The sequence below is a fragment of the Zootoca vivipara genome, chromosome 1 (assembly GCF_963506605.1).
Source record: "Zootoca vivipara chromosome 1, rZooViv1.1, whole genome shotgun sequence".
In the NCBI taxonomy this organism is placed as follows: Eukaryota; Metazoa; Chordata; class Lepidosauria; order Squamata; family Lacertidae; genus Zootoca; species Zootoca vivipara.
Window position 1 is genome coordinate 44,686,744 of NC_083276.1, and position 14,722 is coordinate 44,701,465.

Below are 14,722 nucleotides of genomic sequence, written 5' to 3' on the forward strand. Positions count from 1 at the left end.
ACAACTAAGTGACTTGCCCAGATTACTGGGATACAGAACGTAGAGGGTTTTTTTTTCCTTTTGCCTGTGGTTTGGGATCCCATCCCTGTTTGCATAATTTGTTTATACTGCAGTAGCAATTCCTAGAGATCAATAAATTTGACTGCTTTGTGGCCTTGATGTAAGAGCTTCCCTTACCCAACATGACCTTTCTTGGCATCAGTGGTCATCCTTAGATGTTACACGTTCAAGTTGTGATCTGAGAGTAATTTTTCTGAGAAGAAACAGAGCTATCCCATATACTCTGGCACTGGTATGCATGAAGAATCCCAGAACTTCACAACAGTCTCTTACGTTGTTCTTCAGGAGATTTGGAGTACAACCCTGTGCATATTTACTTGGAATTAAGTCCCCCCCCCCCGTGTTCAGAGGGGCTTAGTCCCAGGAAAATGGCTACAGAAGTGCAGCCTTATTTTCTCAGGGGTATCGGAAGTGCAAGACCCAATCCAAATTCCTATAGTTCTTCATTTCAGCAACTCCTTTGCAGCTCTAATACTAAGCATTGTTTGCATGCTGCCAGTACCTCTTCATTACAGCTGTCTGTATCTGTAGTGAAACAAATCCATTGGTCCAATTGCGACTCTTTAAAGTTGGAAAGGGTTGAGTGATTGTAGGACACTTGTGATAACCATATGGGAAAAACTGACTGTCAACCTGCCAACTTTCCACAGAAATGTGAGCTCAGTGGCTTTCTGTAATTTATTTTTTGTGTTTTAGTCTACTTTAAAGGTGAGTGCTGCTTGTTATCATTAATCAGCCCGAAGGAAGAAAACCTTTCTTCCTTGCTTTTTGACTCTTGTCCATGTTGCTTGTTAAACTATGTTAGAAAAACAGTCCTTTATTATTTCCTTGAATGGGTAGGTCAGCCAGCTGTTGGGCAATCCAGTGTTTGTGTTGCAAAACACCACAGAAAGCTGAAAAGATAGAAATTTGGCTACTGCTACCTATTCTCTCCACTTCCGTGTGTGTGTGTGTGTGTGTGCATGAGTAAACAAATATGGAATTTCTCAAGCAATCAGGACTGTAGATCATAAACTTTCTTCTTCTGGAGCAGGACCACATTAGGGGAAAATGAGGTTCAGCCCTGGTGGTGAGAACAGCTGGCACAGCAAAAGCTAGAGTAATACTCATTATTGCAGAGTTGAGCCTGTATAATCAGGTCACAGTTGGCAAGGTGTGGTTGGTCAACACATTCCCTGCTTGGGTCCAAAGGGAGGCGTGCAGGTACTGCAGGAGAAAGAAGAGAGAAAAGGACTTGAACACAGTTTCATGCAATCATCTAAGACTACAGAAGAATTTACTTCCTGTACTATAGGCTAGAGTACATTCTGTGTTCTGGACCTAGAACAAATGTGATAAGAATCCATAGCTTAGGAGATATTCAAAGGCAGAAATGAGCAATAAGGTCTGGTTGATCGCTCACGGTCTTAGCAGTTGTCATTTTTAGTAAGAAACTATCCCCTAGGCCAGAGCTTTCCAAACTTTTCATGTTGGTGACACACTTTGTAGGCATGCGTCATTTCATGACACAGTAATTCAGTTTTATATCGAACTGGAGGTTAAACTAATCCCTTTCCAGCCCTGGGAGGAGCACAGGGAGTGTTCGTGTGACACACTTACACACACACTGCAGCCGACACACTAATGTGTCATGACACACAGTTTGGAAAGCTGTGGTATGTAAGTGCTTCAGTCTGAGAATCACCAAGCAGTTGTTACCTAGTATAAGGGCAGGTTGAAATTAGTCCAGCCCTTAGCTTTTAATAACTGAAACTGAATGAACTTGACCTTGTATTTTTCCCCTTCTCCACTTCTATACATGCAACATTTTGTTTCATTTTCAAAATAAGGTTTAGCAATTTTAGTGGTATATGGTGGTAATCAACTAAGTTTTACTCAAGCCCATTGCACTATGTAAAACGTAAGTTGAATACCACCCCTGTAGCACTAAAATTGTTGAACCTAAGGAGATGGTTCCATTTGCTACTCTAGGTGTTCTCCCAACACCCCCTCTGGAGCCAAGTTTAGCGGTGCATTTGGGGGGGCGGCGGCATTGAGCTAGTGGAAGCCTTTGTGCAGCATTTCCACTGAGGGGGAAACTATGGGCATGATTCAACAAACAAGTCCCATTTAACACAGTGGTTTGGGATTAGGCAGGTCTATAGTTTGTAACGTACAAGCTCATTTGTTAATGTACAAATAACATTTTTCTCCAGCTACTAAACATGTTTACTGTCCTATTTGACCCAAACCCCAAGAAATATAGTTATACTTTATAAAGAAGTGGAACAAGGTAGTCATTACCTACTGGTCCTATCCCCCCCCCCAAATGGGAATGCAGCAGAATTCATTTCCTACTGGTGCCATTGTGTGCATTGTGAATGTTCATGCTGGCCTAAGGTCAAAAGCCTCAGGGCATTAAAGATAACAGTGTTATCTTGGTTATTTTGGCCTCCTAGCAAGTGGTATTGCACAGGACTACTGCTACTGAACATGAAAATTCAGTTTCATCCATACTAGTTATTGCTTAACTTAAAGCAGAAAAATAATGGTAAAACCGATCAGGGCAGTTGTGTTTAAAGGAGAAAATTAAACAGGACAGGCATCTGAAATGTAAATTAGGAACCCCACAAGTCTGCTCCAAGGGGAACCTGATCCTACTGGGAGATACATTTACCTGAGGCCTAAAAGCAGGCATCCCCAAACTTTGGCCCTCCAGATGTTTTTTACTACAATTATCATCTTCCCTGACCGCTGGTCCTGTTAGCTAGGGATCATGGGAGTTGTAGCCCAAAACATCTGGAGGGCCGCAGTTTGGGGATGCCTGCCTAAGAGAGTGGTTAGCATGTGCTCATAGTATTCAGAATGGAACTCTACAACTGTGGAGGCTTAGCTGGAAAGGCTGTAGAGCTAACATACCTTCTGGCCTCTTCTGGATAAGTTTCAGCTCTGTACTAGCACTGACAGAATTACTGCCACTGTAGGCATTGCAGGTGTAGGACCCCTCGTCACCTGCCTGCACATTATTTATGAATAGGCTTCCATCCTGGGACGTCTGGACATGATGGCCATCAGCTCTCACGGGAACTCCATTCCTGAACAGAAAGAAATGCCTTCGTTTTGCACTTTGAAAGAGAGAGGTCTCTCACCTACTGCAGACCCCAGTGGAAGGAAACGAAGGCAGGCACACAAATGTTTTAACAAGCTACATGAACAGAGACCACATTCTCAACAGCTGAGTTGGGCTTGAAGACTAACGTAAACCTGGATTCACCATTGCTGTGGTAATACAAGTTTTTGCTTGCCAATTCATGTCTCACTGGAATTGAAGGGGAAAGGGAGGGAAGGTAAATTCTGCAGCTCAGTTTTTCCTTTTTTTACCTTGACCATCTTATGTTCACATTGTTGCCTGTCACAACACATTGAAGCTGAGCAGTCTCCCCCTCTGACACAGAGAGGCTGGGCAGCAGGCCAGTGATTCTCAGCTCCCCTGAGGAGGAAAAGGGTATTGTCAATCCCAGGAAGAGTCCACGCAGGGGGCCAAGCCAATTCCTTCAGGAACGGTGCTGTGAATGCCGAGCTCTGAATACCCAGTGCTGACTAACTACCCAAAGCTCTGCTGCTTGCATGAACTTGGCCTCTTGAGCTGGACACTAGCCTACTGTAAAGTGTGGGAAAGGAATCTCAGCGCCATTTTCCACAACAGGATCCTTTGTCCAGAAACCTTATGATGTAACCATCAACCTATAGTTAAAATGCCTCTTTCTTCAAGGCTCTTTTTTAACAGCAAAATATGAACTCTGGTCTTAGCAAACAAAAAAACAAAAAGCCAACGACTTTGTTCAGTCACAGTATTACTTGTTCCCAGAGTTCCATAGAGTTGAAGATTTAAACTAGTTTGAAAGTTTAAACTGCCAAAGCTGCCCTAGTCTCCACCCCACACACAAAAAAAACTTATGAATTTTGTGTGGTCTTCTAGCCTCCCATCTAATTTGAGAGACCTTAACTCATTAAACCAGGAGGGCTGCTTTTGCTCTGCAGTCAAACTGCCTTATGTAGAGTCAGACCACTCTTGTCTACACCAGGAGATGCTAACTTCCTTTTGGCCCACGGGCACATTTGAAATATACTGTGGGCACCATCCCCTCTGGTTACACGTCAGGACATGCATAGAAGCAACTTCAGGTGCCGTCCTGCTGCTGATCCTGCATTTTTCAGCAGGAGACTTGGCAGCTATGAATGGTGGCAGTGGAAGAGAAAGGTAATCCCCTTCACCATCTCAATATGAAAGGGTTAGTGAGCGGGGGGGGGGGAATGCTCAAAGGCTTTGTGGGCACCAGGGGAAGTCTGGAAGAGGGCCACATTGGTGACCTTGGGTCTACACTGACCAGCAGCAGCTCTCCAGGGTTTCTGATGGAAATCTGTTCCAGCCTTAGATGCAGGGACAGAGCCTGGGACCTTTTTACATGCAAAAGCATGTGCTCTAACACCAAGTACTTGGTGCTACTAATGATGAAGCTAAATTTGGGCACCTCCAGCGCGTCAGTATTGTGTGGGAGTGATTCAATGGCACACCAGAACTTCAGGTTTGTTCACTTAAAGTGGTTTAAAGAGCTCTGTTGCCCTAGCAAAACAAATACGTTTTTTTAAAGTGTATCAAACCTTTTGCAGCTTGGAAAGTGATAGGGAAATGCCTTGGAAAGTGTGAGATGAATGAATTACTGATGGGAATGTGTGTACAACACTCCACAAGCAAAATAGAATGAATGTTTATTGTCATATAACCGCCCTGCAAACAAATCAGAACAAATGGTCCATAATGGCTGGATATAATCAAACCTGATTTGTGCAAGCAGATCAGGATGAATGCTCACCTGGAGGGGCCCACAAGTACTAATAAATATGTTGTTGGCTGCTTGAAGCAGAACTTTATAAGGCAGCTTTCTGTGAGTGGCTCAGTTTGGGGTTGGTTTTTTAAAAACACATCACTGCAACTCCCTCTTATTTTCAAACTATTTCAGATAACCCAAATACGAAGGAACCCGTTGTTTGAAACACACAAATATCTCCCACTCCAGATTGGTTGTAGGTGCGTATTGGCTCTCAGCATTGTTGGTTGGCCGGATGCTTGGTTTAACAGCAGCAGCACAAACTGAGCATTTCCATTTACCTCCTGTGCAAGTTCACCCTAGTCTCCCCTTAATATCAAAGCAAGATCTATCTTCCTTTGCTTTTTAGTACCTCTAGGTATGATCTGGACTCTTCGCTGATCCTGATCCCGGCCATTGGAAGCAATGCAGGTAAAGAAGCCAGCATCTTCAGAGGCAAGACGACTGATAACTAAGGCACCGTCAGACTGCTGTCTGTGCCTGGAAAGCAAGGGAAGAATAGTGACTTTGAGTCTTAATGAGAAGGAATTTATTTGCATCTGACTCAATGACTTTTTTGAGAGAGATTGCATTGCTCGAAGCATAGTCTGAATGCAGTTACCCTTATTGTGCCTCCACATCTCTCTCTCAAAACTTGTTTGCGACCTCTGAGGATCAGCTGTCAATCCTGTCTGACTGCTGCAAAGTGAACAACAACCAAAGAGCAGCAGTCTCTCTTCAAGTTCATCCTTTTGAACTCAAACTTGGAACCAGGCAGAGGGTCTTCTCAGTAGTGGCACCCTCCCTGTGGAACGCCCTCCCTTCAGACAGATGTCAAGGAGATAAAGAATTACACAACTTTTAGAAGACATCTGAAGGCAGCCCTCTATTGGGAAGTTTTTAATGTTTGCTGTTTTACTATGTTTTTATGTGTGCTGTAAGCCACACAGGGTGGCTGGGGAAACTCAGCCAGTTGGGTGGGGTATAATAATAAATACAGTAGTAATAATAATAATAATAATAATAATAATAATAATAATAATAATAACAACAACTACTACCACTACTACTACTTTTGCTGTCAATTACTGTGTAACGACTTTGAAGAATTTTAAGTCCTCGGTTGTCACAAGAACCAATTTTGGTTAAGTGGTCACAACAGTTTTGTCACATCATTTCAGTGAATTTGGCAATGAATTGGATGAACCGGAATAAGGACCGAGTAAGTCGCTAAACGTGGGGTAAGCGGAGCAGGTATGTACTCTGTAAGGGCAGCCTTCTTGATGGAGGTGACCTCTACTTCCCCAGCCTCCACCACAAGGCTATGCAAGGACCATCTTGCCCTGAAGGGAGGAGAACTCCCTGCCATCTAGTTCCCAGAGTTACAGCTGAGGTGGCCTCCCCCCAACACTGCCACCAGGCTACCTAAGGACCCATCTTGCCCTCAGGACAGGAGAGAACTAGCTTTCAGAAATTCTGAAAGGAGTCACAGGCTGAAGGGAAAATAGTAGGTAGCTACAAAATGGGAGTTGTAATTAAGACTTTGGGTGGGGAAACACAAAGAGAAGGGGGTTGCTCGGATAAGGTTGTGCTAAAATTAAAACTGAGGATGGAGAATGACCTGGGGGGTTGGCATCAGAGAAATGGGGTCTGGCCTCAGATGAATGTGAAAAGCTATAATGTCACAAAGAGTGCCTACAATAGGGCATTAAGTGAAAATGTAAGTTAGCAGAGGATGTGCCTTTAAAAACAGTAAAAATTGTAACAAATGCTTGTCCATAATTAACCTAACAATGTGGCCCTATTGCTCAGAGTGGTTTTTGCTGTGTACCCCTGGCATAGAAAGAAGAAGATGGGAAAGTAGAAACACATTAGTTGTAGCTTACCTTGGAGAGGAGATGGGCTGTCCGTCTTTCTGCCACTCAATGGTTACAGAAGGCAAAGCCTCTACACGGCAAGGCAATCTGACTCGCTCCCCGATATTGGCATTAACAATTGAGGGTTCATTCTTATACATTTTTAACCTGGAAAACAAATTTACAAGGTGTCCAAGAAATAGCAGTGTTCCAGCTCTGCATTTTGAATCTGTGTAATGTAATCAGAACCTTTCTCTTGTGAACGGCACCTGTGCAAACACACACACACACACACAATCCAGCAGCTCCTCATCTTGAGTTGAGCATGAATGGATTACTGCAGAGGCTGCACTTAGGACAGAAGCTGCAAACCAACTAGGCCAGTGCTTTACAAAATGTGGGCTTGTATAAACAAATCTTCCTTAAGTATTCTCTTGGCTGAAAGCCTACAGAAATGCCTTCAGCCACAAGAATCCACTGTAACAGAATGTTCTTTTCAGTGGCATCCCTGTAGCCTCAGCCTGCCTGGTTCTGTTTCTTGATTTCTACAAAGGGCTGGAGGAATTTCAGTGGAACATTACTGTTTCACCATGTAGCTATTTGAGGATCTTCACTAGCCACTCCTATCACTCCAAAGATAAAGAACCCCAAGGCTTACCAGAAAAGTACCAAGAGGCCATCTTATTCCCATTCCCCTCCCATGCTAGACACTCCCAACTGCTTGAACTATCAGCCGGCTAGAGAGAGAAAATAGGAACTGCATGAATTAGGACGGCAGCTTTATTTTGGTAAACTGCTTTGAGAAAGCAATGTGTCCTGAAGGGGAAGGTTAGAAATTCATCAAATAAATAATAGCCTGTCGAGAACCACTCCTTTTGTTCTGGAAGGTGCAGACAGCAGCAACTGGCAAGAACTGCCACCATCCATCCAGATGACTCAGGGTGGAGTGACTGCAGCTACGACTATGGCCATTACGGAAACAGTGGACTAAGGTTTCTTCAACCCCCACCACAACTGACAGGAGATTGGGAGTGGCAAAAGTTTTGGGCCAAGTCTTGCTTGTGGGGAAAGAGCAGGAGTCCTACTGGCCCCGATCCAGATTCTGGAATGTTAACACTTGTAAAAAAATTATGGGGTGGACTTCTAAACATGACAGCAACAAGCTGTCGTCATCCCACCCCCCCGCAAGGTGGTTGCTGTGAATATTCCTGAGATGAGTTGCAATATAGCTGTGATTTCATACCCCGCAGCTTCTCGAAATAGTTCTTTTGCCTGCCCACAGTGCTTAAGGGCCACAGCCTGGTTTGACACACTGTGGAGAACAGAGGTATAATAAGCTTTACCTGTATGTTGTCTGAGGAAGGTTGACAGGAGAGTCATGTGATTGCCCAGTACTAAGTCCTGAAACAAATGCTCTGTGCTGGTGATTTTGACCATGAATCAGCTGGTTCCCCGCTCTCTGTGAAACATCAGATCCAGGGATTTCTAGGGAGAGAGAATTCTGAATAAGATTGCCCTGTGTCATAAGATCCCACACAAAAATCAGCAGCTGACTTCACATATCCGAACCAACTACCGTATCTATCTGCTCACTTCCTTTATAACAGCCATCGGAAACCTGTTGTTTACCTGTTTGTTTCTCACCCCAGTGCTAATTGTAAAAGAATGCTTTCCCCTGCCAGCAGGAACAGTTTAAGAGGGGAGCCCACTATAAAATTGTAACCCAATCCGGAGTATGTGTATTGCTCGCACTCTCTAGCAGACAATCTTGCCTGGAGTGAAATGCCCATCACGCAAGGTCCAGTAACTCTGTATGCTCTATGCAAAACACTACCCAACTGGGCCCTTGAATGTACAAAGACCTCCCCTCATTTATGAGGCCAGAGTTTAAATGTGCCCTGGCTCAGGCAACAGCCCAATTCCTACTAGAAATTGAAAAGTGCAGCTCCTCCCAACATGGCTAAATTAGAGGTGAATGGAAAGGAAAATCAGAGACCTTGCTTACAAAATACATTGCAAAATTATGATGGAGCAGAAAACCACTTCTGCACTTGCGTCGGAGGTGGAGTTGTGGGCGTCCCGACCCGATCACGCACGCAGGGGCTGAGAGCTCAGCCCCTGAGCGATTGGGGGGTTCCCACCCACATCATTCGAGGGCCGACCAATCCTGTCCCCCGGGGGGCGTGTCCTGCTTCCTTTAAACAGGTGAAGGGTACACCCTCTTTCACCCCGCTCACTAGCTGCATTGGTTCACTTATTCCGGGGGCATGGCCTGGTCTGAAGCCTGGGGAGGTTATGGCCTTAAGGCACACCCCTAACGGTGATCACAAGAGGAGTTCCAGTTGATGTACATCACTGGGCTCCTTACTGGTGGTTAACTCTTCACGGACGTCCAACACACAGGTTGGAGTCGGACATAGACGGTTAGGGTCCAATACCTAAGCCAATACCGCTCAACATCAGTAACCAATAAAGTTGTGGCCTTTTCGCCCATTTAAATCTGTCTGATGTGTCGAGTGTCTTTATTCTCACGGGGAGGGAGGGACATTGCCACACAATTCCCTCAAAGACCTACCACCGCAGAGCAGACAGGGCTGGAATAGAAAGGAGGTTGCTCATTCAACCAACAGAGGCAAGTAGGAGGAATTACCAATGGATGGAAAAGACCTGACATCATAGGGTTTTATTAAACTAACTTTTACTCAGAGTAGATCCATTCAAAATTAATAGGCCTATGTTGCCCACGGCCATTCATTTCAGGAGATACAACATTTTTATTATACCAAACAGATGATTATTACAAAGTTGGCGTTTTCCTTATGCCGGGCTGTTTTGATTGACAAAATGGACAAAGGTAGCTCAAGTATTAAAACAGAAACAATGCATCACCTTTGATCCTCAGTACAATCTTCCTGTGCTCTATCCTCCCATTCGAAATTTTGCACATGTAGGTCCCAGCATCCTCGGCTCTGAGCTGGCTGATCACCAAGGAACTGTCAGACTGGTAGGTATGCCTGCAGGAGGAGAAATAAGAGCATTTGACATATATTGAAGACGAGCTATAAAGCAGCAGCAAATGCTGTTGGCACTCAATGCCTGTTAACAGTAACTTTTTATTTATTTCTCTACTGGGGCAGTGCCTGGTGAAATCTTAAATGATGGGTGGACTTCTGATCAGTATTTCTAGTAGTTGAGTAGGCGGGGCCCAGTGAATAGTGCAAGAAAAGACACACACGTGGGGGGGGGGAGGTGCTTCATTTTTATGACATGCACAAGAGCCACAGAAGTCCATTTTGCTCAGTACTTAATTTTTTGCACTGTGCTGTCTGATATCAGTCAATAATCTTTAATACCAACAGTAATCTCAGTTCTCCGAATGCTGCTGGTCCTTTTGTAATGAACTCGGCACCATTCACACACACAAGAGGGGAGTAGCAGCAGGCTTGAGGGAGCCCCAAAGTTTAAAGAAGTACAAAGGAATCTTTAGAAAAATCCTGTGTGGAGCAGGGCAGGGTGTGGAATATAAAACCAAGGCAGTGAGCAGTGGCTGGTGTGTACATAAGAATGGAGTGCAGTGGTTGGAATCCTTAGCAGCGCTCCACACTGCAATATTCTGTTGCAGGCTCCATATAATATATTGAGAGCTTCTACCACTACTCATCGAAATTGCTGTGTCTAGGAATTCTAAAATATAAGAATCATGTCAAAGTCCTCCACTCACCCAAAAGCCTCTGTGGTGTTAATAGGTTTCAGTAGGATGGGTTCCACCACAGGGGTGGGTGCCAGGGGTCAAGCTCACCTGTCAGAGGACACTGGCCGCCCATCCTTCTGCCATTCAACTCTGGAGAAGCGGGAACTGCCTGCCTTACAGAGAAGACGGATGCTTTGTCCCAAGCCTGCCTCCACTGCTGAAGACTCCGGTCCATCCAAGAAGACCCTGAAAGACATACTGTAGTTAGCCCAGAGTTGAAAGGCTGCCCTGAAAGGACAGGGTGGGAAATGCATAACGGCCGATAAAGAGAGAAAACGCCTGTTGCTTTTGCAAGGGCAATAAAGCAGGGCCATTTCTAGGCGCGGGTCCGGGGGCGCGGGGCGCCAGGCCACCAGGGGCGCTGCTGCGCCCGCTGAGAGGCACGGCGGAGGCCGCCCCAGGCGCACCTCTCAGCTGTTCAGCGGCTTCAGGCTGCTTTCCGGAGGCGCACGGGCCTGGGGCCGCCTCCGCCGCGTGCAGGGGCGTTGCAACAGGGGGCGGGCAGCGCCCCCTGGCCCAGGGCCGGCCCTACGGCCAGGCTGGGATGCGCAGGGCTCTGGCCCTCCAGGCGGCAGCCGCGCTGTGCTCTGCGCCCGCCCGCCGCACTGGGAAACAGGGCGGGGTGGAGGCGCCGGAGGGATCCGTCACACCACGGCCCCAGGGCACCGGGTATGCTTAAGACGGCCCTGCAATAGAGTCTAGAGTAACTAATGATAGCATTTTACCTGCCCCTGTGGATCCATGTTAGGCAGAGCTGGAAGCAGTCTGCATGTTGCTAAAGCATGGAAACAGTGGGAGAAGAGTCTTCTGCATACTGAAGAGACAATGCAAACCGACTGGGGGAGAAAGTTAAACCTACTGCATCACATGCAAACCAGACCCAAAATTCATAAACACACACTTCTCTGGAAGACCAGTTCTTGATGCAGAACAATCTTTATCTAGATGAAGGGCCGAACCATGTTGTCATATCCAAATGCCTATCTTTAGAACAGGGGTGGGAAGTCTTTGGCCCTCCAGATGTTGCTGTACTACAACTCCCAACAGCCACAGCAAGCCAATGGCCAAGGAAGGCGGGAGTTGAAGTTCAGCAACACTGGGAGGCAGCAAAGGTTCTCCATTCCTGCAGTAGTGTGTTCAAGAGCTGGGGCCTTTTAGCTAACTGTCTTTTGATACCCAAAGGCCCCAGTAAGAGTTTGAAGTTACTCGCAACAACAGATTTTAAAAGACCACAACTGCCAGGCATTAGAATCCAGCACGAGTCAGGAGAGATACAGCTGACTACAAGTCTGTTAGCAGACCCAACTCATTCACATCCCTTTGTGAAGTCAGTGGTTGTGGGTGTATAAAAAGGAATGCATGACTACTTTAAAATTTAAGAAGAAAATACTGGTACTGGGTAGCTCACATTTCCAGGGGGTGGAGGGGATTACTCCTGTGTCAGGCTTATATTGGAATCCTTTATGATAGGTTGTCTGTCCTCACCCTGCAGCAAAACAATCTCATGCTGCAGAAAACAACAACTAGCAGAGAAGCCTGCTATTGCAAAATGTTACCTGTTTAAAGAATGAGGGAAAGAAGAGCTTGCTGAGGCTTGGCGCTCAAATCCATTCACTACTGATCCATCTGCTGCAGATTCTCTCCTCCACCCTTCATGCTCACGGTGAACTGTCTGACCATTGACAGTCTGCCGCCTCTCAGAGTGTCCAGAGACCACGGTTTCCCCTAAACCATGAAGGTGGTTTGCTGGATCCTTCCTTCTTTCCCCCATCCCTTGCTGAGACTCAGGCAGGCTACCTATAGTCATGGTCCTTCCCCAGCCTCTTTCCCCATGATGTAGCAATGAGTGAGTTTCTGAGTCAGTGTGAGCATGGAAAGCCCCACGTCCTCCTCCTCCTCCATGGCTATGACTCATGGCTCCTCTTGCAGGCTGCTGTTGGTGCTGCTCCTCAGCAACTCCTCGCAGGTGAGAACTAGAGTGGATGTTAGGAACTGCAGCATGGTGGTGATGTCCCACATCACTGCTTCCCACTGATCTATGGCAAGTTTTCATGCACTCCTCTTCAGAAGCAAAGTTGTTGTTGTTGCCATGGCAGCCCCCATACCAGAACCGATTGCATTTCCCAACGTCATGTACAAAGTACCAGCGGGTAGTCCAATCTGTGCAGGGGCCATGGGCGCTGGGCAGCAGGCAACCGATAGGATAAGCTAATAGGAAATGTCAGGAGAGAAGCAGTTGTTATAGATTAAGCAGATACACTAATCTTCCTCTGACCACATCCCCACTCAGGGCTCATCCACACTTCTGTTTGTCCCATGCCTAGAAAGCATGGGTCTGAGTGATTCCCCCCCCCCGCCCCACTCCTTTCCCATGGAAAACCCGCTCTTTAGTGTTAAATCGGAACAAATGTCAATCTGGAGAAAACCCAAATTGCCATTTGCTCTGAATGAGCTTTAAAGAGCAGATGCCCCAGGGTGGGGGAAGCAGCAGGACAAGAGGAAGTGTGATAAGCACAAAGAGCGGGTTTTCCAGGGGCAAGTGGCAAAGTCATGTGGAGCCACACCTAGAAAGCACAGGGTAAGTTGAAAACTTCTCAGGCCCAAGCTTTCTTGGCACAGGACAAGCAGAAGTGTGGATGAGCCCCAAATCACTGTTCGTCTGTAAGATGTTCAGTAAATCAAGCCACATGACAAGAAGGTATCAGGAACTTGAAGCCTGCTATCAACCCTTGCTCATTCACTACATGTTGCTTAGGCACAGCAAAACTATTTTCTACTGTTTGATTTTGTCATAGCCTTTTTCAAGAACTGTGTGTACAGCTAGTACAAGTAAACAATAAAGTCAGATGTGCACTGCAGACCAGTCCAGGAAAGACTGTGCAAAGTGTGCTGCCCTATTCATGGTGCAAGGGCAACTGGAGAGTGTTTTCACTCTGGGTGGAGCCATCAGGTAAGAAGCAGTGGGATAAGCACACACTCTCTCAGACTTGCCTAGCCCTCACCTCAAGTGAGAGCACATGCCATTCCCATCCTGTCACCACTGCCCAGGTCTCAACTGTTGGAAAGTCATGCCAGCGTTCCTGGCATAAAGGATGCTATGGCAGTACAAAGCAGTCACTGGAAGCTTAGATAAACGAGTCTGGGGAATAAGGAGTATTCTGCCTCAGCACCTGAAAAAGCCTAGCAGGGGGTCAGGCATTATGAGAGCAGGTGTAAAAAAAGGCAGCAAGATCTGATCTTTTTTTTAAAAAAATCAGTACCGTTTTCTAGAATTCTTTCGAGAAAGCTGGGGCAATTCATTTAAAATAATTTGCACGTAAAGTTTGCATTATGGATTTGCCCTTAGATGGGAGTCAGGATTCACGTTATCAGAGGCTCAGTTCTGTCTCTGTATCAAATGGCGCTGCTCACAAAACCAGGCATTGTGCTTCAAGGGTATGTGGGTGAGCACTTCTAGGTTGGGCCTATGCCCATCACAGCTTGCAGAAGCCAACCAGAAGTAGCCGACTGTGTTAAACAATGCAGCTTTGAAAAAGACGGCAAGGTGCCAGGTGGCTTGAAGGCTGCAGTCGCTTGGTCCCTGCCACTGCCCATGCTGTTTTCCTTTCTGGGAAACTGTGCTCGGCAGTCATTCATTCTTCAGGGTAGCTGAACAAGAATAATTCGATAACAGAAATGTGTTAAGTGATTCCTTCCCGTCAGGAACACTGAATGTAGAAGCCCCATAAAACGGAACTGAAATGGTACTCTGCTTATTTAATAGGCATTTCTTACAAAGCCACCAGAATTCAGAGACTGGGATCTTAAGGGGGGAATTTCAGACTGATTCTAAATTCTGGCCAAGGGATTGCTATTATTATTATTATTTAGGATAATGGATTGTCTATAGCTCACAGTGCCATGAAGAAGGATGTAAAGTGATTCTGTTCATGTTGGCAGGAAGCAATGGGTAAACCACCTTTCAAAACCTAAGTATCACTTACGTTGGCTGGGTCTATTGAGGCATCCGTCCCCCTGAGGCCCAGAAGCAGAAGCAACGTTGTCGTAGCAGCAACCATACGTAGAAACACGACACTCCTCTGCTGGCCTCTCCTGGGACAGAACCCGGCTTGCCTTGGACAAAGCGGGAAGTTACTGAGATGGTCTCATTACTAAGATGGTGTAAAAGATCTCATACCACAAAACCAAACCAATAAACAAATCCACAG

At 46.0% G+C, this 14,722-nt stretch overlaps 1 protein-coding gene across 2 annotated transcripts in view; it reads right to left on the reverse strand.

Moving 5' to 3' along the window:
* Positions 1-908: 908 nt before the first annotated feature.
* PAPLN (papilin, proteoglycan like sulfated glycoprotein) overlaps positions 909-14,722 on the reverse strand; it is a 54,317-nt gene continuing 40,503 nt past the window's right edge. For both annotated transcript variants that reach the window (XM_035112838.2, XM_035112829.2), the window contains 10 exons: positions 14,498-14,627; positions 12,071-12,722; positions 10,563-10,700; positions 9,653-9,777; positions 8,107-8,248; positions 6,794-6,931; positions 5,281-5,408; positions 3,421-3,529; positions 2,959-3,134; positions 909-1,266 (listed from right to left, as the gene is read on the reverse strand). In XM_035112838.2, coding sequence (XP_034968729.1) covers positions 1,118-1,266; positions 2,959-3,134; positions 3,421-3,529; positions 5,281-5,408; positions 6,794-6,931; positions 8,107-8,248; positions 9,653-9,777; positions 10,563-10,700; positions 12,071-12,722; positions 14,498-14,627 — 1,887 coding nt within the window. In that variant the 3' untranslated portion in view covers positions 909-1,117. The remainder of the gene's footprint in view (positions 1,267-2,958; positions 3,135-3,420; positions 3,530-5,280; positions 5,409-6,793; positions 6,932-8,106; positions 8,249-9,652; positions 9,778-10,562; positions 10,701-12,070; positions 12,723-14,497; positions 14,628-14,722) is intronic.